The 23,148-nt window shown below is 32.3% G+C and overlaps 5 protein-coding genes across 8 annotated transcripts; 2 read left to right on the top strand and 3 right to left on the bottom strand.

Annotated features, from left to right (window-relative positions):
- Window positions 1-249: 249 nt before the first annotated feature.
- On the bottom strand, window positions 250-3,437 carry LOC127260183 (short-chain dehydrogenase TIC 32, chloroplastic-like). Its single transcript, XM_051287882.1, has 9 exons — window positions 3,273-3,437; window positions 2,793-3,024; window positions 2,393-2,472; window positions 2,114-2,267; window positions 1,944-2,022; window positions 1,644-1,728; window positions 1,379-1,425; window positions 864-1,034; window positions 250-641 (listed from the first exon to the last, which is right to left on the bottom strand). Exons 1-8 carry the CDS (start codon window positions 3,376-3,378, stop codon window positions 864-866), a joined length of 954 nt encoding a protein of 317 aa, XP_051143839.1. The 5' UTR covers window positions 3,379-3,437; the 3' UTR covers window positions 250-641.
- A 10,256-nt stretch (window positions 3,438-13,693) lies between these two features.
- Window positions 13,694-14,932, top strand: LOC127259378 (uncharacterized). The gene is made up of 3 exons (XM_051286683.1): window positions 13,694-13,849; window positions 13,918-14,289; window positions 14,375-14,932. Exons 1-3 carry the CDS (start codon window positions 13,780-13,782, stop codon window positions 14,536-14,538), a joined length of 606 nt encoding a protein of 201 aa, XP_051142640.1. The 5' UTR covers window positions 13,694-13,779; the 3' UTR covers window positions 14,539-14,932.
- A 22-nt stretch (window positions 14,933-14,954) lies between these two features.
- On the bottom strand, window positions 14,955-18,632 carry LOC127259447 (uncharacterized). Its single transcript, XM_051286800.1, has 9 exons — window positions 18,121-18,632; window positions 17,693-17,834; window positions 17,002-17,093; window positions 16,744-16,828; window positions 16,501-16,657; window positions 16,128-16,146; window positions 15,983-15,994; window positions 15,269-15,528; window positions 14,955-15,114 (listed from the first exon to the last, which is right to left on the bottom strand). Exons 1-9 carry the CDS (start codon window positions 18,421-18,423, stop codon window positions 14,964-14,966), a joined length of 1,221 nt encoding a protein of 406 aa, XP_051142757.1. The 5' UTR covers window positions 18,424-18,632; the 3' UTR covers window positions 14,955-14,963.
- Window positions 18,633-18,897: 265 nt separating this feature from the next.
- LOC127259379 (heavy metal-associated isoprenylated plant protein 39-like) lies at window positions 18,898-19,921 on the top strand. Its single transcript, XM_051286684.1, has 3 exons — window positions 18,898-19,245; window positions 19,354-19,432; window positions 19,540-19,921. Exons 1-3 carry the CDS (start codon window positions 19,192-19,194, stop codon window positions 19,677-19,679), a joined length of 273 nt encoding a protein of 90 aa, XP_051142641.1. The 5' UTR covers window positions 18,898-19,191; the 3' UTR covers window positions 19,680-19,921.
- Window positions 19,922-20,053: 132 nt separating this feature from the next.
- On the bottom strand, window positions 20,054-22,233 carry LOC127259377 (low-temperature-induced 65 kDa protein-like). Of its 4 annotated transcripts, none has more exons than XM_051286678.1 (5): window positions 22,091-22,233; window positions 21,770-21,964; window positions 21,196-21,573; window positions 20,348-21,106; window positions 20,054-20,274 (listed from the first exon to the last, which is right to left on the bottom strand). In XM_051286678.1, the coding sequence occupies exons 1-5, from the start codon at window positions 22,164-22,166 to the stop codon at window positions 20,210-20,212; spliced, it is 1,473 nt and encodes a 490-aa protein (XP_051142635.1). In that variant the 5' UTR covers window positions 22,167-22,233; the 3' UTR covers window positions 20,054-20,209. The 4 variants fall into 4 exon arrangements, with proteins under 4 accessions (XP_051142635.1, XP_051142636.1, XP_051142638.1 ...); XM_051286679.1 differs by having other exon boundaries at window positions 20,348-21,103; XM_051286681.1 differs by having other exon boundaries at window positions 21,196-21,453.
- Window positions 22,234-23,148: the final 915 nt, after the last annotated feature.

Here is a 23,148-nt window from a genome sequence, read left to right as displayed (position 1 = left end):
AGTTTAAAATAAAAGTAAAATGTATAATTATTTTTCAAAAAATAAAAGTAACAATATGCATGATGAACAAAAACTAAAATGTAAACACTGATTAGTACTAAATACTAATATTATATTTAAACAACTATTTATATTACACTGTACAGTTATTCAAATTTATAAAAATTATTATTATTCAAATCTCAAATAAAAACCAAACTCCCAATCAAACACAAAAAAAAAAAAAAAAAAAAAAAAAAAAATCCCACGTTCGCCCCCACCCACCTCCTCTCTATATATACATACATAGAGAAAGTTAACAATGTTAGATTTGCAGGGACACAAAAAAAGATCATTTAATCTGATCAAAGATGAAAGATGCATGGTGCAGTCTGGTAATTCTATTAACATGGCTATGGCTACACAGTCTGATCATCATCACCTCTGGTGGCGTATCTGCATCACTATCACTATCAACACCGCCGGAGCAGCCGCCACTGGCAGCGGCAGCGGAAACACTGAGCATGGGGAACATAACAATACCTTGCTGCGCCATTAACTGTATCACTGTGTTCCTCGAACATTGCCTCACCGGCAGCACCTCCGCTCAAAAGCTCAATCAGTGCTTGGACACTAGTTGCGAATGAATATTGATCGATGCCCTGCGTAAAGATAATATAATCATTCAAAATAAATGCACAGCGCCTCCCCCTTGCACGGGCTCGGTCTCCATTAATTACTTGTGTATATACACATCTACTAAATAACACTAGGCGTGTCGTTTTATTATTGATGTTATAAATACGATCTGTAGATTTTTATTTACTTTTTTTTAATTATATGAGAATCTGCGATCATTACTCTATCAATATATATATTTTTACCTAAGCTGCAGGCTGGTTTAGCAGGCTGAGAGTGAAACTCCATAATTTGTTGGCCAATTCTTGATCTTTGGCTTGGGTGCTTGCCTCGGCCAAGTTGCAGTCTGCATAATATTTGCCAGTCATCTTTTTAATGTCCGGGTGCAATGCCACGTAGCACGTTGTTGCAGCTCCCTGCAACGCAACACGTTCAACAAGGATCGAATTTCAGCCACAAACTTACATTCAATTTATAGAAAAGCAAGTTACGTAAATATAATATAATATAATATAATACAAATACAATACATGCAATTGTCCATACATAATATATTATCATCGATCTAAGCAAAGATATATATATATATATGTATTTATACAGAACATCCTATAAATATAAATTGTCAGCATATGATTTCGATTTACATGTTTGCCCATTTTTTTATGTTTTGACTGGGCAAATCAACTATATACATATACGGATATATAATTTTTTCTTATACATGTTCTTTGTGAAGATGATTATACATAGAAATTACCTGGTGAACATTTTTCATTACATGCTTCCCAAGTGCAGCAATAAAGCCTGAAACAAGAATGAAAGGAAGAGAGAACAGTCGACAGAGCAATAGAGGGTGCAAATAGAATCAGTCACCAATGCAATATCCTACACTAATCTCACACTTCGACAATCTGGTAAATATTTGCAAAGCAAGGTGCAATGCACTATGCAACGCAAATTAATAGGCAAGGTATTGATCCATATATGCATAAGCATGAGTGCCAAAGGGGATAAGAGATTACCATTTACGAAACTGTGATGATGGAAAAGATTGGTTGCAATTAGACCTGGATGTACTGAATTAGCTGTTATCTCCACCTTGTCCCCCTATCAATAGCACAGAAGTGAAAATTATACATAGCTCAACCGATTGTGATTTACAAAGGCAGTTGGTTGCTGTAATGTAATAGAATTTATCGAGATCTAAGACAACTTTAGGTTGTTGCACTTTATTCTGTAGAGAACTAAAGTAGGCGAGAAGCCATTAGTAGATCAGAGACCATTAAAGGAGACGAATATCAATCATTTGACAAGCGAAGTACCTTCAAATCCCTAGCAAGTTTATTGGCATGCAGCACATTAGCAAGCTTCGATTGACCGTATGCTGAAATGCTATTGTAACTGTATTACCATTAAAGAAACAGAATTAATAACTATTTTTATGAAAATTCAAGTGCAACAGTCACTCAATTTAAAAAGATATTTATATTACGCTGTTCGATCATTAATCTTATCAAAGCGAATCCCTTCAGGATAAGAAAATTTGTGGCGCCGGGATGAGACATTCACGATCCTTCCCTCTCGGCTACTTTCACGAGCAGTTTTCTTCATTGTTTCCAGCATCAAGTTCGTCAAGAGAAAATGGCCTGTAGGAAGAAACACACTTCAGCACGCCTACGTAATGCACGTGAATGAAATGGTAAATGGATGCTAAATGTATGGATATTTTCAACTTAATTTACAGATTCTGCCACATGATTAATCACCATACCTACATGATTTGTTGCAAACTGAAGCTCTATGTTGTCCTTTGACAGCGTGAAGGGCGTCGCCATAACTCCAGCATTGTTTCTGAGGGAAAGTCATGCAAGCTGGGCACGAGTTAGAGTTCGAACATAGATTATATTACCCAATTTTCGAAAACAAAAGCTTAGAGGTTCCCAACAATATGGCAATTCCCTTTCACAATTTAATGCTCAATTGCTCATCTATCAGTGCTCAATGTTGCTGTATAAAAGCATAAGACTCATAATCAGCTATGAAGAATGAAGCACATTACTCAACTAGCATTATAGATTGTGGACAGTCAGTTGTATGATGGAAGAAATTGTAAATTCGAAAATCCAACAAAAATAAATCAGTTTCCAATTAACAAGGAAAATTGCACTTACACAAGTATATTCAGAGGAAGCTCCAAAGAATTGAAATTTTCTGCAAAGTTCCTGACGGATGCCATGGAACTGAGATCCATCTCCATAGCTTCGACCTTGGCGTTCGGAACTTGTTTGGTGATTATTTCTTTCGTCTCCAAACCAGTAGCAAGGTTTCTGACCGCCATTATGACATGGACTCCTCGCAATGCAAGCACCCTAGCCGTTTCTGCTCCAATTCCACTCGAAGCGCCTGCGATGACAGCAAAAGCAACGGCATTCAATCGCTTTCAAGCTCTAAAATTCTTCATTTACACTCTTCATTTTTTCGAATAGCCATACTCGGAATCTAAATGATAATTCAATTAGGGTTTCCAAATGAAAGCTCCGGCGAAAAATTTGAACAATATAATTAACAGAAATGAGCAAAATCGACCTCTAAAAATCACACATGAGAACAATAAAGAAAAAAAAGAAGACAGGGGAGCAACAATTGAGAACCTGTAACGATGGCGGTGAGACCGGTCCCGTCGAGACCTTCCGTCACTTGCTCCGCCGTTGAGGCGGCCGAAAAGCCGGAATCCCCTTTTCTGCTAAACAACCACATCCCTAAGCGACGGAAACAGTGAACTGTTTGTTTGGCTTTGGTTTTTCACACAACGGTATTACTTTAGCACCATTTAGTTTTTGCAGATAATTTTTTAAAGATTAGTATTATATTAGTTATGTTAAGTAAATATTACAATTTTGGACATAAAAATATCAGAGTTTGAACTCATGATCTCATATTCACAAGTTCACTTTCCACGGCCACAGCCATTTTATCAATCCTTAAATAAAATTAAAGTATATAATTTTTTTCAAATAACAAAATAAGTAAAACAAATTAAAAAATAAAAAATAAAAAATAAAAAATGAACATCAAACATGAAACCGAGTATTGAATATAGTACTATTTTTAGTATAAATTGACAATGTATTTCATAAAACATATTTTTAGAAAATATTTAAGATGAAAGATATATAAAATGCAGACTAGCAAAGTGACGAACAATTAGAGCCTTGAATTAGTCAAACAAAGAGCTGCTAGATGCACGTGATCAACTTGTCATGAGGATATATACATTTGCAAATTAATCTTCTAAATATTTTATATAATATTTTTTTAAATAAATGTGAAATATATATATATATATATTTATATGAGTATGGCAAGTTGATCATGTGCCATGCATTGATCAAAATTTTCTAGTTTGACTAATTAAGTTAGTATCAATAATTAAATCAAAATTATTATTTTAAACACAATTAACGTTACACACGTAGATCCATCCATCAATATATATACACACACACGTAAAGAGGAACTCATTTCTAGTAGTCAGATCAATCTGACAATGGCATTCTTGACTCGGACAATGATGTTGATGATTGTAGCAATAACGATGATTCTAACATTCGCTCACGGTGGTAATGGGGCAACCGTCATCAAGGGCTCGTGTTGTGACAATTGCATGATCACATCCATTACCTGCCGGCGTGGTTGTGCCAATAGTACTCTTCCACTCGATCAATGCGTCAAAGGTTGTTCTTCTAGCTCGTGTCTTCGCCATTGTGGCATATGCCCGTGATGCCTCAACTCAATACTTGGCCTTTATGCATCGCCCGTGTTTTCTCCATCCCGTTTTACATATATATTGTGTTTGTGTGTAATAAGATTTTGTTGCCGTACATGTTGCAACAATGTAATGATGCTATGCAAGAAATATTGGGAGTTAGGTCGTAATAATATGTCATCTTGTGTTTATTTCATTTTGTTATCGATGTGAATGATATGAATGTTAGTCGAAGAGTGTTTCAACATCAAACTTTTATAGTTCCATTAATGTTACGATTAGCTAGGATTATACATATGTGTGGTGGTTGTTAATGTACGGAATTATAAAATTCAATACAATGTTGACGATATATAATAAATGGACCGATAGAAAACAATATAAAAACGAACAATCCATCATTTATGTGACAATATATGAATTGACAACATATGACATAGTCTCAAGCAAAAAATATCGTCATTGAAAGATTACTATTCATATTACATTGGTTACGAAGTAAATTGAAAAAACTTTAAAATTAACTAGCAAAAACATTGATATTAAAATCTCAATTGATATTTATTTAAATATTACTATAGTCTTTGACTTGAAGATAGGCTATAACTTTAGTGATGTAGCATGTGAGTTCATATGTATTAAATAAACCCATATATATATTCTTGATTAAATTAGATGTAAGACATTGATTAAAGATATAAGGGCAAGATCATTTGAATAGTATACGGTCAACTCTTAAGGCTATGTTTGTTTGTGGGCTTTAATTTGAACTTTATTATCCCTTAATTATTACTCCCTCCGTCCACAAGAAAAATATACAATTACTTTTGGCGCGGTGTTTAAGAAATAATAGTATTTTAATTTTAGTGGGTAGTTAAAAATAGTATAATGACATTTTTGTCCTTGCTTTTTGGTGTAAAAGTAATGATGTGATGTAAAGTAGGGGTATTTGTGGAAAAAGTAAGGTATTTAATGAAATGTTTACTTTGTAATTGGACGTCCCAAAATAGAAACATGTATACTTTCTAGGTGAACGGAGGGAGTATTATTATTTTTCTAAAAAAAATTCAAAGCAAATATATTATTTTTTTATATAAAAAATTATATTCATCAAAAAAGAATGAGACCCTAAATAATCGGGTCATATATATATGTATATTATTATATCTATATAGGCATGGCAAGTTGATCACGTGCATTGCATGGGGATCCAACTTTTCTGATTTGACTAATTAAGTTAGTACATCTAGAATTAGGTTACTTAAATACAATTACTATTTATAACACATATAGATTCATCCATCCATCTCTCTCTCTCTCTATATATATATATACACAAAGATGAACTAATTTTTAGTAGGAGATCATTTAATTTTAATTTGTCGATGGCATTCCCGTCACGAACAATGTTGTTGATGATTGTAGTGACAACGATGATTCTAACATTTGCTCATGGCAATGACGGGGCAACCGTCATAAGTGGGACGTGCTGCAACAAATGTTGGTTGGCATCCGAAACTTGCGAGCTTGGTTGCTCGAATAATACTCTTACACATGATCAATGCGTCAAAGGTTGTTCTTCTAGCAGCCGCTCGTGTCTTCTCCGTTGTGGCATATGCCCATGATGCCCCAACTCGATACTTGGCATATATATTTGTTATATCGCCCGTGTTCTGGCCACATCAGATCTATTTATATATATATATATATATAATGTATGTGTGAGAGTTAATTTGTTGCGACAATGTAATGATCATGTTATGAAGAAGTATTGGGAGATAGGTTGTAATAAACCTAACTAAATAACTCTGTAATAATCTATGTTATATGTTAATTAGTCTTTATAAAAGCTATATAAGCTATATTTGTAGGATGTGTTTGTTTGAAGGTTTGGATTTTGGATGGAGATTTGAATAATAAAATATTTGAATTTGAATAGTTGTATGATGTGATATAAATAAGAATTGATGCAATATTTTGAATATAAAATTGATTTTTAATATAATATAAAAAATAAAAAATAAATATTTGATTTGATATTTTTGAAGAAATTTTTTTATAAAAACAGTAGAAATCCCACAAAATCCCTCAAACAAACACACGCCAGTGTATATGTATATATATATATAAAGTGTCTATTGGATAAATTACAAATCAAATTACATTAAATATATAAATTATTTAATAATTTATAATTGTACTTGTTAAGTTTAAATTTATAGAGGCAGCATCACATGTTCCATGTACTTCAGATCTGATCCATCTATATATCATCACCCATGCGAAGAGTGAAGAACGAAAAAACTTCGTTACAAAATTGATAATTTCTTGTAGTGATTACTGTAGACACGGAAATTTAAGTAAAGTATAATTAGTAAGTAATTAAGAATGTATTAGTAAAAATAATTATAGATTAAGATTAAAATAACTAAATAGTTTAATTAAGATTAAAAAAATTTTAAATTTTAAATTTTAAAATATGATTAAAGTGTATAATTAATTTTCCAAAAAAGAAAAGGACAAATTACGTGGGACGGACGAAAATAAAAAATAGAGACAAATCATGCGGGATGGAGGGAGTATTATTATTATTATTATTATAGAATTCAATAAATGGGTGCTTAAAATGAGTCAATTAATTTTTTATGTGATTGAAAAAAAAAAAATAAAATGATGTGATGATTGATTGAAAATTATTACCTCAATAACTAAATAAACATATCTTGTTAGTAACATGTGAACATGTTGGCTTGATTAATTTGCAATTAAATTTTTATTTTTATTTTTATTTTGTTATACATTATTTATCAACATGCGATAATTTTATTTATTTATTTATTGACAAAAGCAATGGGAATCTAATCAATACAATAATGGGTCGGATCGTCTCAATTATATCTTAAAAATTTTACAACTTGCATTATATTTTTTTGCGATTTGAAACTAAAATCTCAATATTATTTATTCTGGATGGTTTTTAATAATTTCACAAAACATTATATCAAAATACTATTTTAATAAAAATTTAAATCAATATTTTATTTTAAATTAATTTCAAACCACAATCAAATAAACTCAAGTTGCATAAAAATATTTCAAATACTTTCTCTGTCCCGCAACAAGGTTATCATGGTTTTTTTGCGTGTTGATATTTGAATATTAATTATTATATCAATACGTTTAATGACAAAAGGACAAAAATACGTTTATTAGTCTCTTATAATACAAATACAATGATATTTTTCGAGTAAATTATTCAAATATAAATATAAGAATATTTTTAATGTTAAGTACAATGACGCAAACACCAAATGACAACCTTCTTGCGGACGGAGGAAGTAAATCAATTTGACTTTCAATCGAATTGAATACATATTGTATGGATTTAAACTAATTAAATAATAATAGTCGTGAATACAACCTCTCACCTAAGTGTGTCTACTTGTATTATTTTTTATTATTCAATCGACGCCAAAATAATTTTTAATCAAATTTCAAGAACATAAAGAATCTTTCGAATATAACTAATAATGTTGTAGTCGTGCCCCCACCGTATAAAGAAAATATATAAATGTATAAAAACACACATTATATAAAGGGAATCGATGGAAAAAATACCGAGCCATCTATAGAAACAATTAATTTTTTATTTTTTATTTTTTGTCATCAACAATCCATCCATCATTTTGTCAATGGCTCGCGCAACATTGATGATTATTGCGGCAATAATTATTCTAGCATTTGGTCGTGGCAGTGAGGCGGCGATTGTGAGCGACTTATGCTGCAAAGGTTGTATTAATTTGGCGAAGAACAACTGTAAGAAGATTTGCTCGGCAATCAGTGTTTTAGGTGGCGAGTGCACAAAAGCTTGTCTCGCGGAGAAGGAGCAGATATGCTCTAAGGAGCGGATGCCAATGATGCTCTAACCTAATATTGAATCTATATGTGTCGCCGTGTAATAAAAGTACAATGCAATAATGTTAAGTAAGAAGTGTTTTTTTGTGTGTGTATATGGGTGTAAGAAGCATTTGTAATAAATAGATCACGAGGACAATAGAACGAATTTTGCAGCCGCAGAATCTGCCAATTGATAGAAAATAAAAAATTATGTAATCCGATTTCCCTTCATTTGGACCCATTGGTGGCACACACTATAAAAAAAAAATATATATATATTTATAACGGAATTCTGTCCTTAAAGTTCACGTAGCTAACGTAATTCTATTCATAATTCCGTCTCTAATGTCATTAGTAACGGAAAAAGTAGATTTAGGGACAAAAAAAAATAAGTTTTGTTACAAAAATAATTTTTTCTTATAGTGACATTGAAGATGAAATAAGTATGTTGCAATTTGATTAATGTATTTGTATTTTGGATGATTTATGATATTTTAAAGTGTATTTATTCGGTGATTTTTATTTTTCTATTTTTGATTTAAAAGATAGATTGAATTTAATATTTTGTAAGTAAAAATAATTTATTTTCATGAAAAATCATCATAAAATCAACTGGTTTAAAATCTACATTACATCCAATTCCACCTTATTGAATTAGGGATTAATATTAACAATTATAAAATTTTATTGCAGAATAATGTATTTAAAAATTATTTACTGTAGGTTTGGTCTTGTGTTTTGATTTATTGGTTTTAATAGTTTGTAATACTCCCTCTTTTCCATAAATAAATATCTATTTACTTTTTACAAGTAATTTTAAAAATATTAGTATTATATTTGGATGTAGTAAGAATAAAGTATAAACGACTAAAATAATGTTATTAGTACGTGTTATTAGTACGTGTAATATATTGTAAATTGTAAGGGTATTTGTAATATTAAGTAGATAGTACAGTTACTAAAAAAAATAAATACTTTGATATAAAATATATTAAGATAAAAAAATAAATTTTTTGTTACGACACGGCGGGAACATTGAATTTGGTGACAAGGGAAACATGAAATTATTATTTATATAGTAAATAAATTTAAATTTAAATTCTGAATACACTGAGCTTAAAATAATTAATATTTTATTTATAATTGCCAGGGTTTGCTAATTTGGAATTTTATTTGGTGATTTAATTTTAAAATAATTTAAATAAGATGTTTTATAATTTCTAGCATAAGGAAAACCAGAAGTGTACTTAGGGTGTGTTTGTTTGAAGGATCTCTGAAGATTTTCACTATTTATCTCATTTTTTTTTTAAAAAAATATCAAATCAAACATTTATTTTTTATTTTTTATATAATACTAAAAATCAATTTTACATTCAAAACATCACATCAACGCCTATTTATATCACATCATACAACTATTCAAATTCAAAATTTTTCCTATTCAAATCCCAACTCAAAATCCAAACCCCAAACAAACACACCCTTACCGTATTGGGCCGTCACATTTCTCTTACAAAAGTTGGTCTTTGGACAAACTTACGAAATACGTGAAATGACTGTGGACTGTAGAGTCAAATTATTTGAATTATTTTTGACTAAAAAATATATATTTAAAGTTTATTCTATCTAAGTTTTTTTATTTTTAGTTATATAAGTTTTCAATATAATGTTTTTTCAATTTTTTATGCAATATATTATATTTAATAATTATTTTATTTTTAAAATATTAAAATAAAAATAAATACCTCAAAAAAACACACCCTAATTTTATTTTTGATTAAAATAAAATGAAGTCATTAAAGACAAATTCATAGGAATTGCTTAAAATGTTAGGTATTTGTCAACAAGATTACCTAATTAAATACTTCCGCATTTTTTGTTTGTTTGATTTTGAATTTTAGTCGCTATCTCGTCTTTCAAATGAGTTATTTCAAATTTTGTAATAGATTAAGAAAAATAATAATATTTGATTTATTAGTGAAATTATGTAAGATGATTTTGATATTTTGTACTTTATTTTGTAAAATACAGATTTATTTCTATATAAATTTATTAAAAAAATAAATAAATATATAATAAATAAATATATCTAATTGCCCTGCAATGGATTGCCAAGTTGGTGTGGTAGTAAATTTAGATCATGGATAGATTTAGGCTGTTTGAAATGACTTCTGTAAAATATTTTTGGCTTCTATTTCTAAAATAAACATTAACTAATATTTGTATTGGCTTATTCTCAAAAGTAGAAGCAGTTTTTAGGTTCCAAAAGTACTTTTTTGAGAAGCACCTGAGGAGGTGCTTCTGAAAAAAGTAAAAGCAGTTTACTCTCTAAATTACAGTTTTAACCCTAATAATAATAAAAAATCAAATAATAAAATAAAATAAAAATAAAAATAATTCATTGATATAAAATTTAAATATTATTGTATTTTAATTATTAATTTATATATTTTATTTTAATTAAATTTAAAATTTATGATTGAAAATATCAAAATTTAAAAATATAGATTTTACTTGTATAGTAGATAATTTAATATTTTTAAATATAATTTATAAAGTTAGAATTATTTGTAAAATAGTACTATTAGTTACATTGAATTATATTTTTAATTTTTATTTTTATAAAAAATAACAAAATACAAATATAGTTTATACATAAAATTTAATAAATATATTTTCAATTAGTTTAGATAATTAAAAATTTTAATATAACTTATAAAATTCTAAATAAATTAGAAAATTTTAATAAATAATATACTATTTACACGATTATGTCCCATTTGATAATTTTAACGGTTTAAAAGTACTTTAACTTTATTATATCCAAATAATTTTTATAAAAAACTGTTTTTATAATTATTCATCTAAACATAAAATTTAACTGCTCTACTTTTGACTTCAGCTTCAGCTTCTGCTTTTAATTTTGCTTATTTTTTAAGTTAATCCCAACGAGTCTTACTTTATTATAATAATAATAATAATAATAATAATAATAATAATAAAAGAGTTTAGCAGTCAACTAGTTGGAACATACCTAATTGTTTTATTTTAATTTAAAATTATTATTTTTATAAAAAAAAATTATATAAATTGAGTAGTATTAAATTAGATTTAAAGATTAAAAAAAAAAAAAAGTTCGATGAGAACCATTATTTTTGTTTTTAATTAAAGAATGCAAAAACAGGTAGGAATTGTGTGGGGTTTAGTACCTTCTTTTATATATTTATGAAGATTATAATTTTTTTTAAAAAAAATAATAGTCAAGATTTATCTTGTTATTTCAATAATTGTGTGTAATACTCTATAGAATTATAATATTTAACAGATACACCAAAATGTGTGAGAACAAATTTTTTAAAAAATAAAAATTTTATAAATTTTATATTATACTCCCTCCGTGCTACCGAAATTAAACAATTTATTAGGGACACTATCTTTAAAGTAAAAATATTTAATTAGTTAATAATAATTAGTTATTATATTATTTTTTATATAATTAATAATATATAATTTTAAAGTAAAATTAATATATATGATTAAAAAAATCAAAATATATGTTTAAATATTTAAAAATTATATAGCAATTAAAAAATATATATAATATAAATATCATTTTGCAGAGAATAAAATTTTCTATAATATCAGTAAATAAAAATATATTTTTGTTTATTTATAATTAATATAGATTAATTTTATAAAAGATATGTAGTTTTAAATATAGATAAAAATATATATATATTTTAGGAGAAAAATCAAAATAAAATTTTTTTAAGTAAATCTTGAATCATTTATGATGTTATATATATTATGTAATTAATTAATATTTATTAAATATATTTTGATTTAATAATATTTATCAAAAATATAAAAGTGTCCATTATTAAGTGACAGATAAAAATAAAAATAGTGTAACAGTAATGTAATAAAAGCGGTTAGGTAGTAGACTTTATATATTGTCTATATTATTTATGTGGAGAAATAATTAGATATGAGCTGAGTCATCGTCAATAAATGCTGCTGTGCATCTGAAACAAATATATGTATATAAATAAATATATACATATTTTCCGAAAATAAACAGCAACAGTGCCCCCACCCCACCCCACCCCACCCGGCACCGCAAATCACGCTACATTCAAATTCAATTTAATTAATTCTCACACCGCAAAAGGAATACTATTTCAAAGTCGAAATAATAATATTAATATTAATATTAATAAAATTAATTTTAAAAATAGTTTGAAAATAATAAAACTAAAGTTCAAAAAATTAAAAATAAAAGCATTCCTGGAAACGTGGAATCGGGATTTGATTTAGACAAGAAACATGTCGTCTACTGTGTGGTCAAGACACGTGTCGATCACCCAAAGGCTGTAGATTGGAAAAAATTGAAGTAAACAGGCTTTCCTAGCATGAACTGAAAATCAGTGAATAAATAAAAATAATAATAATAATAATAGTAATTTATAATCACGAACGAGTCCACGGAATTACTTCACTGTGTCGGTCTCGGCACTTCGTGGATTCATTCAATGTTATAATTTCATTTATTTTTTATTCTCATTCTTATTCTTATTCTTGTATTTAATTTATAATTAATTCTATTTATCGATTTGTGTTTGTTTATTTGTATGTTTCTCAAATATAATTTATTATTAAAAATTTATCAATATTTTTTTTTAAAAAAAAAATCACAATTCAGCTACTATTTAAAAAAAAAAAATGGCATAATTATATTATAATTAACAAAAAGAGTAATTTTATATTCAAAATATTACATTCAATATTTTTCGCACATCAAATATTTACATTATAACTACATGCACATTTTTTAAAATTTTAACACTATTTATCAATATTAAAATTTCAAATTATTTTCATAATTCTAAAAATCGTTATCTAAACAAATTATTTTACAACTATTTCAAAATCAATCGAAATTTCAAAATAGTCCCATAATATTTCCGCAACACACCGCAAATGTACGTTAAATTAAATTACAGTAAGGCCCATGCATCCACGCGTCAATTTCCATGCACACATCCTATACTTTATGTTTTATTATTATTGAGCTGATGCATTACATTGCATGTGCCATAAATGAAAGTTGTACCAATTAGAAGCAGCCACCAAACTCCCATAATCAATGCCACTAACCAACAACATAATCAAACACACTTCCCTTTCCATATTTCGATTCAACCTCAAGAAACAACATAAAAAATGTTAAATTAATTTTGTTCATTTTTGTGGAAGCCAAGCCAAGAACAAATAACAAATTATTCCTCCATCAATGGAGTGTTTAATGGGCTAATTAAACTATAATCAAATTTGGTGGTAAAGGGTCAATAGTCAAATGTTTTAATTTTCTACTGTACCAATGCCCCCATCTATAAATAAATACTCCTACCATTTTGTGTTTCCATATTGCTACCACACTATATATATAACCATCGTCTCCATTTTCTCTACAGAGCAACGAATCTCCATTCTCAATGGCGCAGACGACCATTGTTGCTCTGGCCATGGCTCTAAGCCTTGCAATGTTCTTGCAGGCCTCATTAGGTAAGTTTATTTTTCTAGGTTTAGTAATAATACTAATTATAAATTAATTTGTATATATTATAATGTAGGTGGGAAGATCGAGTGCGAGGATTTGAAGGAGACGTCGTGCGCGTACGCGGTGTCGTCGAGCGGGAAGAGGTGTGTTCTGGAGAAGCAGGCGTCGCCGGCGGTGGGGGGACGACGGAGCCGCGGCGGCGCCGCGGCGGAGGAGGAGGAGGAGGAGTATGCTTGCCGGGAGTCGGAGATTGAGGCGGAGGGGGTGAAGGATTGGGTGGAGAGTGAGGAGTGTGTAAAAGCGTGTGGGGTGGATAGAAGCGCGCTTGGGATTTCTTCAGACTCTCTGCTAGAGTCGCATTTTGCGAAAAAGCTCTGCTCACACCAATGCTACCATGGCTGCCCCAACATCGTCGATCTTTACTTCAACCTTGCTGCTGGGGAAGGCATGCAATGCACCAATTTTATTATTAATATTTAATTTAATTAATTATTAATTAATTAATTAATGGTTGATTGGTGCTGGTGCAGGAGTGTATCTTCCCAAATTCTGCGAGGCGCAGAGGAAAAACGGTCGCCGGGAAATGGCGGAGCTGATAAGCTCTGGATCCGCCGCGGTGGCGCCGGAAGGGCCTAAGGGAGTTGGTTTCTACTCCGGCGGACCGGCGCCGGCGCCGGAGCCGGCGTTCTTTTAATTTTGCGTATACGTGCTACTATGGGTTTTCTTGATGGAGATGGAATACACACATACATACATACTATATATATTTATATTAGAGTAATTAATCTATTGTTTGTTCTAGTACTAGAAAAGATGTCCGAAGAGATGAATAAAGGGGTTGTCTGTTGACCCCATGATACACTACTCCCAGGAAAATATATACTATTGTTTTTTGGAATGAATATTAGTATTATTATTAGAGTGTCCCTATTGGATGAATTTCTAAGCTACGATCAATCTGACAATAGCATAAAAAAAGATCAAAATTTGAACATATAAAGTTATCATTACAAGAACGATAAATTCATAAATTTGCACCACACAATTATATGAACTGATAAAATAAACAATTAAAAAAAAAAAAAAAAACACATAAACTCTAGAAAGAGAAAGTTTACTTCAAATGGCACGTTCCTTGATGATGTCGAAGCTCATTTCGCTGGGATCTGTTGCCTGCAATTCGACCTGAATGCCATCAAGTTCCCTCTTGAATCTATCCTTTGAGCTAGCATACACCATCTTCATTCGCACCGGGGATGTCTCCGGCGACCTAAGCCGATAACATTTACGCAGCAATCAAATCAGAACATCAGATCGGATGAAGATCAAATCCTCTCATAAATGACTACTGAGAATAATTATTTGAGTAATTATGTTGATATTTATAGCAGTACTGTAAATTGTTTTTCGGATACAAAAGTTACCAGGCGATGAAGAAGATCTTGCTCTTCTGGCAATTCTCGGTGGTGGTGAAGTCGAAATCGAAGACTGCAAAGCGGCACTCGTCGGAAGGGAGAGAGGCCGTGAAATCATCGTAGCTATCGCCTGGCTGGCCGAGTTTGTCTGGCACCACATTTTGGTCTTTGATCTTGTAGATTATGTAGCGGTAGTTCCTTTTTGCCTTTAGCTCCAAAAATTTGAGCTTACAGTCATCCACCACAGCCACTCCAGATGCAGAGTTTGCCTAAAATCGAACGCCACAATTGGTGATTAAAACTCTCATTGGTTTCAATCTTCTTGAATCGAATCAAACACACACAGAACTGCAGTAAATAAAGTACGGATTGGTGGATGGAATATTCCAGCAATTTCATCAATACATGAAAACATGCCTTGTAATTCGACAACACTTGTTTCTTTGCAGAATGAGAGGTGTGTTTGTATGGTGTTTTTGATTTTGAACTTTGATTTGAATAATAAAAATTGAATTTAAATAGATAAAATTAATTTTTGGTATAAATAAAACAAATCATCCAAACAAAGTCCACCAAAGGAAATGGACAAGCCTATAATCTACCACTAAACAGACCATGAAATTATTCCGAAATCATTTGCAGAATCGCCAATGAGCAATTAAGTTCGACAAATAATCAAATTCATTTTTCGGAAATAAGAGGACGATGCTATTCGACACTTACCAGGCCAGAAACCTAAAACACAAATTCCAATCAACAAATTCTGCAGCGCAGGAAAAATTAGACACAAAATCTTCTCCTCACAAGCAATAATCACAAACGAACGAACCAAAATAGGAAAAAAGAAGAAGAATTAATTCAGCATTACCATGACGCCTTCCAAACAGCTGCAGGATTGAGGAAATGAAAGAGATTAAAAATCGCAAGGAATTTTGGTAGCTTTTAAAAGAGAGGGAAACGCGGGGAAGAAGAAGAAAATAAAGGGTCAAGAATCAATCCCTGCACTTCCCTCCACCTTTCAATTGCCAAAAGTTGCTACACAGCCTGTCTAAAAACGTGCCCACGACTTCACATTATTTTAACGCTTCTTTTAACTAGCACTGCTTTAATTAGCAGCTACAAAGATTGTAATACAAAGACGTAAAATTAAATAGTTTTGATTTTACATAATTTATCGAAATAAATCACAACAAACTACAAAAAATATGTGCTTGCCAGCATCATGTACTATAGAAACTATCTAAGAGACAAAATTGACCACTTTTGGGCCCTGTTTTTTCTTGGCCTTGGAATCTTTATCTTCATCATCGACCGGAACTGCAGGCGTGAAGTCATCGTCGAGGTCATCTCCACTGGCGAACTTGGTGACCCGGTTGAGCCGTTGTGGAACAGGTACATCTGCTACGAACAAACGTCCGATTCATGACATGAAAAGAAAACAATGATGTTTGTTTATATACCTATGAACAATTTGGTCACAATACCTCCTGAATTAAAATTACTGATGCCTTTATTGGGACAATCTCTGGCCAGATGCGTCACACCGCCACATATTTTACAGGATCCGCCCTGCAGAATAAGTTTGCAGTCGAGTATTCAGACAACTACTAAACAGTTCTTGAAACAGATAGTTCAATCTTAATGTACATTAGGGTCGCAAGAACTGCAATTGTATCATGAAAGGCATTCATGCACAATATGACGTAAGGAGTAAGTGATTCTGATGTTTTAAGATGGCGCACCTTTGGATAGATTCCATGGGTATTCTTGGGGCAATTTTTACTCAAGTGCCCTGTTTCATTGCATATAAAGCATTGCGCGTATTTTGTTCCTCCTGCACCACAACAACCATGAAAACAGGTAAATTCACAGTAAAAATACCTACCTTTTTCAATAGGCTTAAATTGCCAATAAAGAAATGGAATTTTTAGAATCGGGTAAATTAAAAATCTTCCTGACTTGAGAGAGTGCTTCTAGAATTAGTCAGAAAAATTTGCAGAATTCCCCTAAGAACCTCGAATTAAAAATCAATGTAATTCTGCCAATGCTCCAATCCTTTAACTTAAGGGCCAAAATGAACTTTCTATTCGATGCATTGAACTATTAGCCTAAGACTAACAACTGCAAAGTACTATTTTTCAATAGCTTAAAAAGTTCATCTTCAATGCAAAACAAGAACCAGGCCGCGCGAGGCTAAAAGCACTTCGAAACCAGTCAGTAACACCGTGTCTTATCATAATTATTTCCGAAAACATGCAAATAAACAACTTGGAAAGAAACATTCACAATTTGTTAAGTGGGCCGAGAAATTGGAACAAATAACTTAACAAAAATATATTCCAAACAATGGGAATAAATTGCACCTGCAAGGCTGCAACAACATCTACATAATGATTAAAACTGAATGTAAGCAGCTTATCGAAGCTTAATTACCATCTTGAAGAGGCTGCAGGCATTGAGACAAGGAATGCCCCATCTCTCCACAATTATAACACAGTTTTTTATCCATTGGTTCCTCATTCTTGTTGGGGCATCTCTTGAGACTGTGTCCCCTTTGTCGACAAAACAAACAGATCTACAAAATTATGTAAAACTGTAAGATAAGCTAATTCCCATATCCCTACATCATATTTCACAATTCCTCGTGTAAAGATTCAAATTGAAGTGGGAATTTTGATGCAATTCATATGTTTTTCCTTTTGCAGAATGAATGAGACGAGAAATTAGACCTCATACAATTCCAGACCAATAAAATAAAAGAAAGTGGAGAAATAGAAACCCTAATTTCTTCACCGATGCAATGGACATCCAAAATAGGCAGTAAAGATGATGTAAGAGATAAGGAAAACATCAAATCGAACCTTGTTCCTTTCCCACTCCGACTTTTTGGGGCAATTCTTAGCAATATGGTCAGGCGCTTTGCAGATAAAGCAGCTCTCGCCTGGCTTCATTCCAGCGACTCGAAGCGGATGCTTTTTGTGCGACGATTTCTTCGGTTTATTGGAATCGCTGCCATCTGCTTTGGTGCGCTTGAACTTGCTGTTTTTCTTCTTCTTCTTCTTCTTGTTCGGGTCTTTCGGTGGCGTTGGCTCTGGATTTGGGAAAAGCTCTGGGTGCTCTTCTTTATATCGTTTTTTCGCCAATTTTTGCCTTTTACTCACCATTGTTGCTTCCCTTCTTCTCTAGTTAGTTCTCTTTTCCTGCTCAAAAAGTTCAGAAACGAAGGACAGTCGAAACGAGATAATCGATGATGGCAAGGGTTTTAGGTTTCAATTTTATTAATATATATTAATTGGGCTCGATTATAGACCTATAGATGTTTTAAAGCCCATCTAGTTTTTATTGGATTTTATTTTATTGGGTTTATAGACTAAACGTTTCCAGCCTAGGGATTTGTTTACTTTATGAAAAAAAAAAATAGAATGAACTGTGAAAATCTAATCTAATATCCGAATAAACACTGAGAAAAAAATTTAAATTTTAAATTTAAATAATATAAATATAAATTTCGATTCAAAATTCGAACTTCCAAATTCAAAATCCAAATTTCCAAACATAATTATTTTGATTTTTATTTTAAATTTAAATAATATAAATATAATATTTTATATATATAAAAAAGTAAGTATAAATTGGGAATTACAACTAAATTCAATCATAATAAGTGAATTATGTGTGATAAATAAACTAGAGATGTATTTGTTCAGAGATTGAATTTTAAATACATTAATCATTTTATTTTATTTTTCAAAAATATTAAATCAAAGAACTATTTTTTATATTCAAATATCAACTCAAAATTCAAACTCCCAAAAATTAACACATAGAAACACTTTGGATCACGTATCCCTATATGACGACGGGTATAATATTATTTTCTTCCATGAACGGTGAGTGTGGTAGGTGTCCCCAAAAGCCAAAGATATAAATAAATGCTCCCAAAGTATCCTCTTCCAAAGCTCTCCTCTATCTCTTCAATGGCTCAGGTACTGTCTCTATACATCTAATCCTCACCTGACTACACTCTTCGCTAACTCCACTGGCTTTTGCGTGTTTTTTATTTTCTTGCTTAATGTTTAATGATGGCATCGCAGAAGGTGATACTGAGAGTTTCGACCATGAAAGATGAGAAAACCAAGCAGAAAGCCATGGAAGCAGCCGCTGATATCCTTGGTCTGTATAAAAATATATCTTTTTTTTGGGGTGTCCCATTTAACTTTAGAGAGATCGGTCTTTTCTGTATGTGTGTACATATTGTGATGATGTTAAGATCAAAACAGGTGTGGATTCCATTGCTGCAGAAGTGGAGAACCAGAAGCTGACAGTGGTTGGAGACATGGACGTGGTTGCTTTGGTAAAGAAAGTAGTTAAGAAAATGGGCAAGGTTTACACGCTCGCTGTAAGCCTAGCAGCAAATTAGGATCACACAGGAAAGAGAGCCTTGGAATGGATGGTAAGAAGCAGACACCCTCGAAGTTACATGTGGAATAAATTGTTGTATCTACTTCAACTTCAATATGTCCATTATTGCATTTCGTTTTCAGGGAATTCTTTTACTGGAATATATACATCATAGGTCATTTTCGAGGCGATTAACATATTTAAATATTTTTGTGTACTATAAAATATGGTGATGACATGCTGGCATGCTACGAAAAGATAACCTACCTTCACCAGGGTTGGGCCAGGGACTTTATGGGGCCCATCCCTGCTCGTCCTGCCATCTGTCTACCACCAAATGAGTGTCACGTCAAAGTCGTAACATAGTATTCAATCTTAATATACACACACATATATAAATATATAGTATATTTTTTATATTGCATAACATTTTTACATTAAGGAAAGCAAACTGATCGTTCGGTAGCATTATCACATGTATAACAAACTTCATACTCAAAATAGTCGCTGCATTGCTCTTTGTTCCCACTTCTCAGAGACCAAATTCACTCACTTGCCCGACTCCTGCAGCCTCCCCTTGTCGCCGGCGCCGGCGGTGGAACCTATATCACTCACTATCGATGCACAAATAGGTCAAATCAAATGTGTAGAAACATAATCTAAAAAAAAAAACAAACAAAAACTCACCATATGACTGTGCGATGGACTCTTTGGCCGTCTCCGTCGCAGTGCTTTTACCAAGCCAAGATCCGACAGCATCTTTCAGGCGATCCATGACGCCGGCGCCGGAGCTCTCAGCTCCGGCAGTAATTGCATCCTCACCCTCCCTTCTGTTCTCCCGACCCGTCCCCAAACGGGCCGCCACTTCTTCCGACTCGAACACTCTCCCTGTCTTAGGCACATCCTTCGTCCCTTGCATTTCCCCCATTTTCTTGTTGAACGCCTCAGAAATCGCCTCCGACAGCGCCTTGTCCTCCTCTCCTGGACTCAGTTTCTCCACCAAGAACTCTTTCACAGACACGCCCTTATCAGTCCCTTCTATTACCACCTCTTTATGCACATCCCCTGTTGCAGGCAGCTTAGAAGGTCCCAGGCTTTCATGGCCCTGATCGCCATATCCAAGCTTCGATGCAACCAAATTCTTGGCGGCTGCTGCTTTATTTGCTATGATATTCGCTGCGGAAGATAATTTTCCCGCTGAAGTATCGACAGGCATAGCATCAGGCTCGTCAGGGGTCAATTTCTTCAAGGCTGATTCAGCACTTCCACGGCCTGGGTTTGATTCTTGCTTGAACATATCCTGTGGAGGATTCCCTTGTGGAGCAAACTGATCATGGCTTCCCGTGTACTGCTCAGACTTCGGTGAAGGGTTCGCCGTGGATTTATCACGAACTTCCATCTTGTCTAAATGTCGAACTAGTGGTTCAACATCTACTTCTTCACCTTCTACATATTAAATCATCAAACTCAGTTAACAGAGGAAAGAAATTAAAGAAAATTAGTGTTATGTGGAGAGAATCCTGAGTATTGTTTACTTCTCCCTGTCGGATCAACGACTTTAGCTTGATAATTTGAGGGGGTAATTCCTTGAGGTGAGTTGTATGGAGAATTTGGATCCTCATGTAAGCCTCCGAGTGGTCCAACTCTAGGCACATTCATATTTGTTTCTTCTGGTTGAGTCGAACTGGGGACGGCTTCGAGGGGTTTCCAAGTTGCCGGCTGACGGAGCTCCGCCGCCGGCCTCCCCAGGTCACCTTCCACCGCCGGACCAGAAGGTCTATTTACTGCATCTCCTACAGTAGGAGTATTTACATTAGGAAAGGACTTGTTCTCCGGCGTATCAGTTGGCTTTGGCAAGTCGACATCAGTTTGTTTGGGCAGATTCGTTCCTCTTATGACAGTAGATTCGTACACTAGAAAGTAGAAACACGTGAAATTTAACAATCACTCGAATTATAGTTTACGAACCGAGCAAGGATTGAAAATCCCTGGAGAACTAAAATCTGTGTATCTGTTAATGTCAGACAAACAATTTGATAACGAAATGAACAACTAGCTATGGAGCCGAGAAAACAAATAAATTAGGTAAAATAAGATGAGTGATCGTACTAGGTGCGCCGTGGACTTCTGGATCATTCTCCATCTCTTCATCCTCACGGTCATCTTCGTCCTCGGAAATCTGATCGTGTCGTTCCTCGTGCTCTTGGCCGTGCTTCGTGATTGTGTGTTTGATTTTCTTCGCTTTATCCTTTACCTTTTTCAGTACAGATTTGTGACGATTGTGCTCTCCTTCACCTTCAGCCACTTCAACAAATCAAAACAAAATCCAATACGGCGATTTAGTTGGTTAACCAAACTAGAAAACACAGGCAGAAAATTAAACATAGACTTCAATGCCGTACGCCGAGCAAGTTAAACGTTTCGTCTCACCCGAATGCACACCAACGTCGTGAGGATCTTCTTCATAAAGATGACGATCATGCGAAGGGGGTTGCAGTTGCGCCATATCTTAATCTCAACACAGAATTTTCCACTGCGTTCTACCGAGTGATTCATCTGAAATCAGAATTTTGCGCGGGTATATATATATTCAGGCGCAGAGGATAAGAACAAAAGCAGCGGGAAATACGGGAGAAATGAAACAGGCAGGTCACATAGACATGGCGGTTACGCAGCTATGTGCTCGTTACACGTGTTTTGGTTTGTGCCACGTGTAATCAAAAATGTTTTGCGGATTGATTCGAAATTCAAATCAAAAGTCGGTCGTGTTTATTCTTTTCATCAAATTTGATTTTAAATTGGTTTTGAATCGTGTCGTATACAATTTTTTTGAATTGAAATTAAAATATGTTGTGGCATCTGTTGAAATAAACATTTACATCCAAAAATATTTTGTGTGAAAATAAAAAATGATAAAATTTGATTATATTGGGATAAAAATATGAGTTTTAGTTATATTTGAACATAAAATTTTTATATTGAAATAAAGAATGATAAGTTTTTGTTATATTAGAACCAAAATTGATAAAAAAATTTATACTGGGACCAAAGAGAATAAAAATATTTTTATTAGTATTTTAATATTTTTATATTAAATGGATATTTTGTTAGGATACGGTAGATTACTATTTAGACTCTATTATGTCTGATTTATTTTTGTTTAAATTTATTTTACTTTGCAATATTCTTAATTTTTATTTTACAAAAATATAGTTGCAATATTATAGTAATATTGGTCTAAATGGTCGAATCAAAATTTTGGTCACCAACAATCATATGTCTTTATATATTTCGAAAGAGATGATCGATGGTATGAGAATGATTCGTGAGAAGTTATAGGTTCAAATTTTTTATGTCTTAGAGTTTTTTTCTATCACATATGGTCACTTTTAGTCCGTAGACTATTAAATTTAGTCGAGAGTTAACCTAAAATGCACTCATTTAATAGTAATCGCGAATTCTCATGTGATAAACACAAATTACATTAA

Source organism: Andrographis paniculata, unplaced genomic scaffold, assembly GCF_009805555.1.
Source record: "Andrographis paniculata isolate CXL003 unplaced genomic scaffold, ASM980555v1 Contig60END, whole genome shotgun sequence".
NCBI classification, from domain to species: Eukaryota; Viridiplantae; Streptophyta; class Magnoliopsida; order Lamiales; family Acanthaceae; genus Andrographis; species Andrographis paniculata.
Note: the sequence above shows the minus strand (reverse complement) of the source record. Positions and strands in the feature narration are given on the sequence as shown.

Coding starts and splice junctions, on each gene's coding strand:
- LOC127260183 (XM_051287882.1), bottom strand. CDS start 3,378: ATGTGGTTGTTTAGCAGAAAAGGGGATTCCGGCTTTTCGGCCGCCTCA. Junction 3,025..3,272: donor TCTCACCGCCATCGTTACAG/GTTCTCAATTGT, acceptor CTGTCATCGCAG/GCGCTTCGAGTGGAATTGGA. Junction 1,426..1,643: donor TCATCACAGTTTCGTAAATG/GTAATCTCTTAT, acceptor TTCTTGTTTCAG/GCTTTATTGCTGCACTTGGG.
- LOC127259378 (XM_051286683.1), top strand. CDS start 13,780: ATGGCGCAGACGACCATTGTTGCTCTGGCCATGGCTCTAAGCCTTGCA. Junction 13,850..13,917: donor GTTCTTGCAGGCCTCATTAG/GTAAGTTTATTT, acceptor ATTATAATGTAG/GTGGGAAGATCGAGTGCGAG. Junction 14,290..14,374: donor CAACCTTGCTGCTGGGGAAG/GCATGCAATGCA, acceptor GTGCTGGTGCAG/GAGTGTATCTTCCCAAATTC.
- LOC127259447 (XM_051286800.1), bottom strand. CDS start 18,423: ATGGTGAGTAAAAGGCAAAAATTGGCGAAAAAACGATATAAAGAAGAG. Junction 17,835..18,120: donor CGGAGTGGGAAAGGAACAAG/GTTCGATTTGAT, acceptor ATAATTTTGTAG/ATCTGTTTGTTTTGTCGACA. Junction 17,094..17,692: donor CCTGCAGCCTCTTCAAGATG/GTAATTAAGCTT, acceptor GTTGTGGTGCAG/GAGGAACAAAATACGCGCAA.
- LOC127259379 (XM_051286684.1), top strand. CDS start 19,192: ATGCTCCCAAAGTATCCTCTTCCAAAGCTCTCCTCTATCTCTTCAATG. Junction 19,246..19,353: donor CTATCTCTTCAATGGCTCAG/GTACTGTCTCTA, acceptor ATGGCATCGCAG/AAGGTGATACTGAGAGTTTC. Junction 19,433..19,539: donor AGCAGCCGCTGATATCCTTG/GTCTGTATAAAA, acceptor AGATCAAAACAG/GTGTGGATTCCATTGCTGCA.
- LOC127259377 (XM_051286678.1), bottom strand. CDS start 22,166: ATGGCGCAACTGCAACCCCCTTCGCATGATCGTCATCTTTATGAAGAA. Junction 21,965..22,090: donor CGACGTTGGTGTGCATTCGG/GTGAGACGAAAC, acceptor GATTTGTTGAAG/TGGCTGAAGGTGAAGGAGAG. Junction 20,275..20,347: donor GTCCATCGCACAGTCATATG/GTGAGTTTTTGT, acceptor GTGCATCGATAG/TGAGTGATATAGGTTCCACC.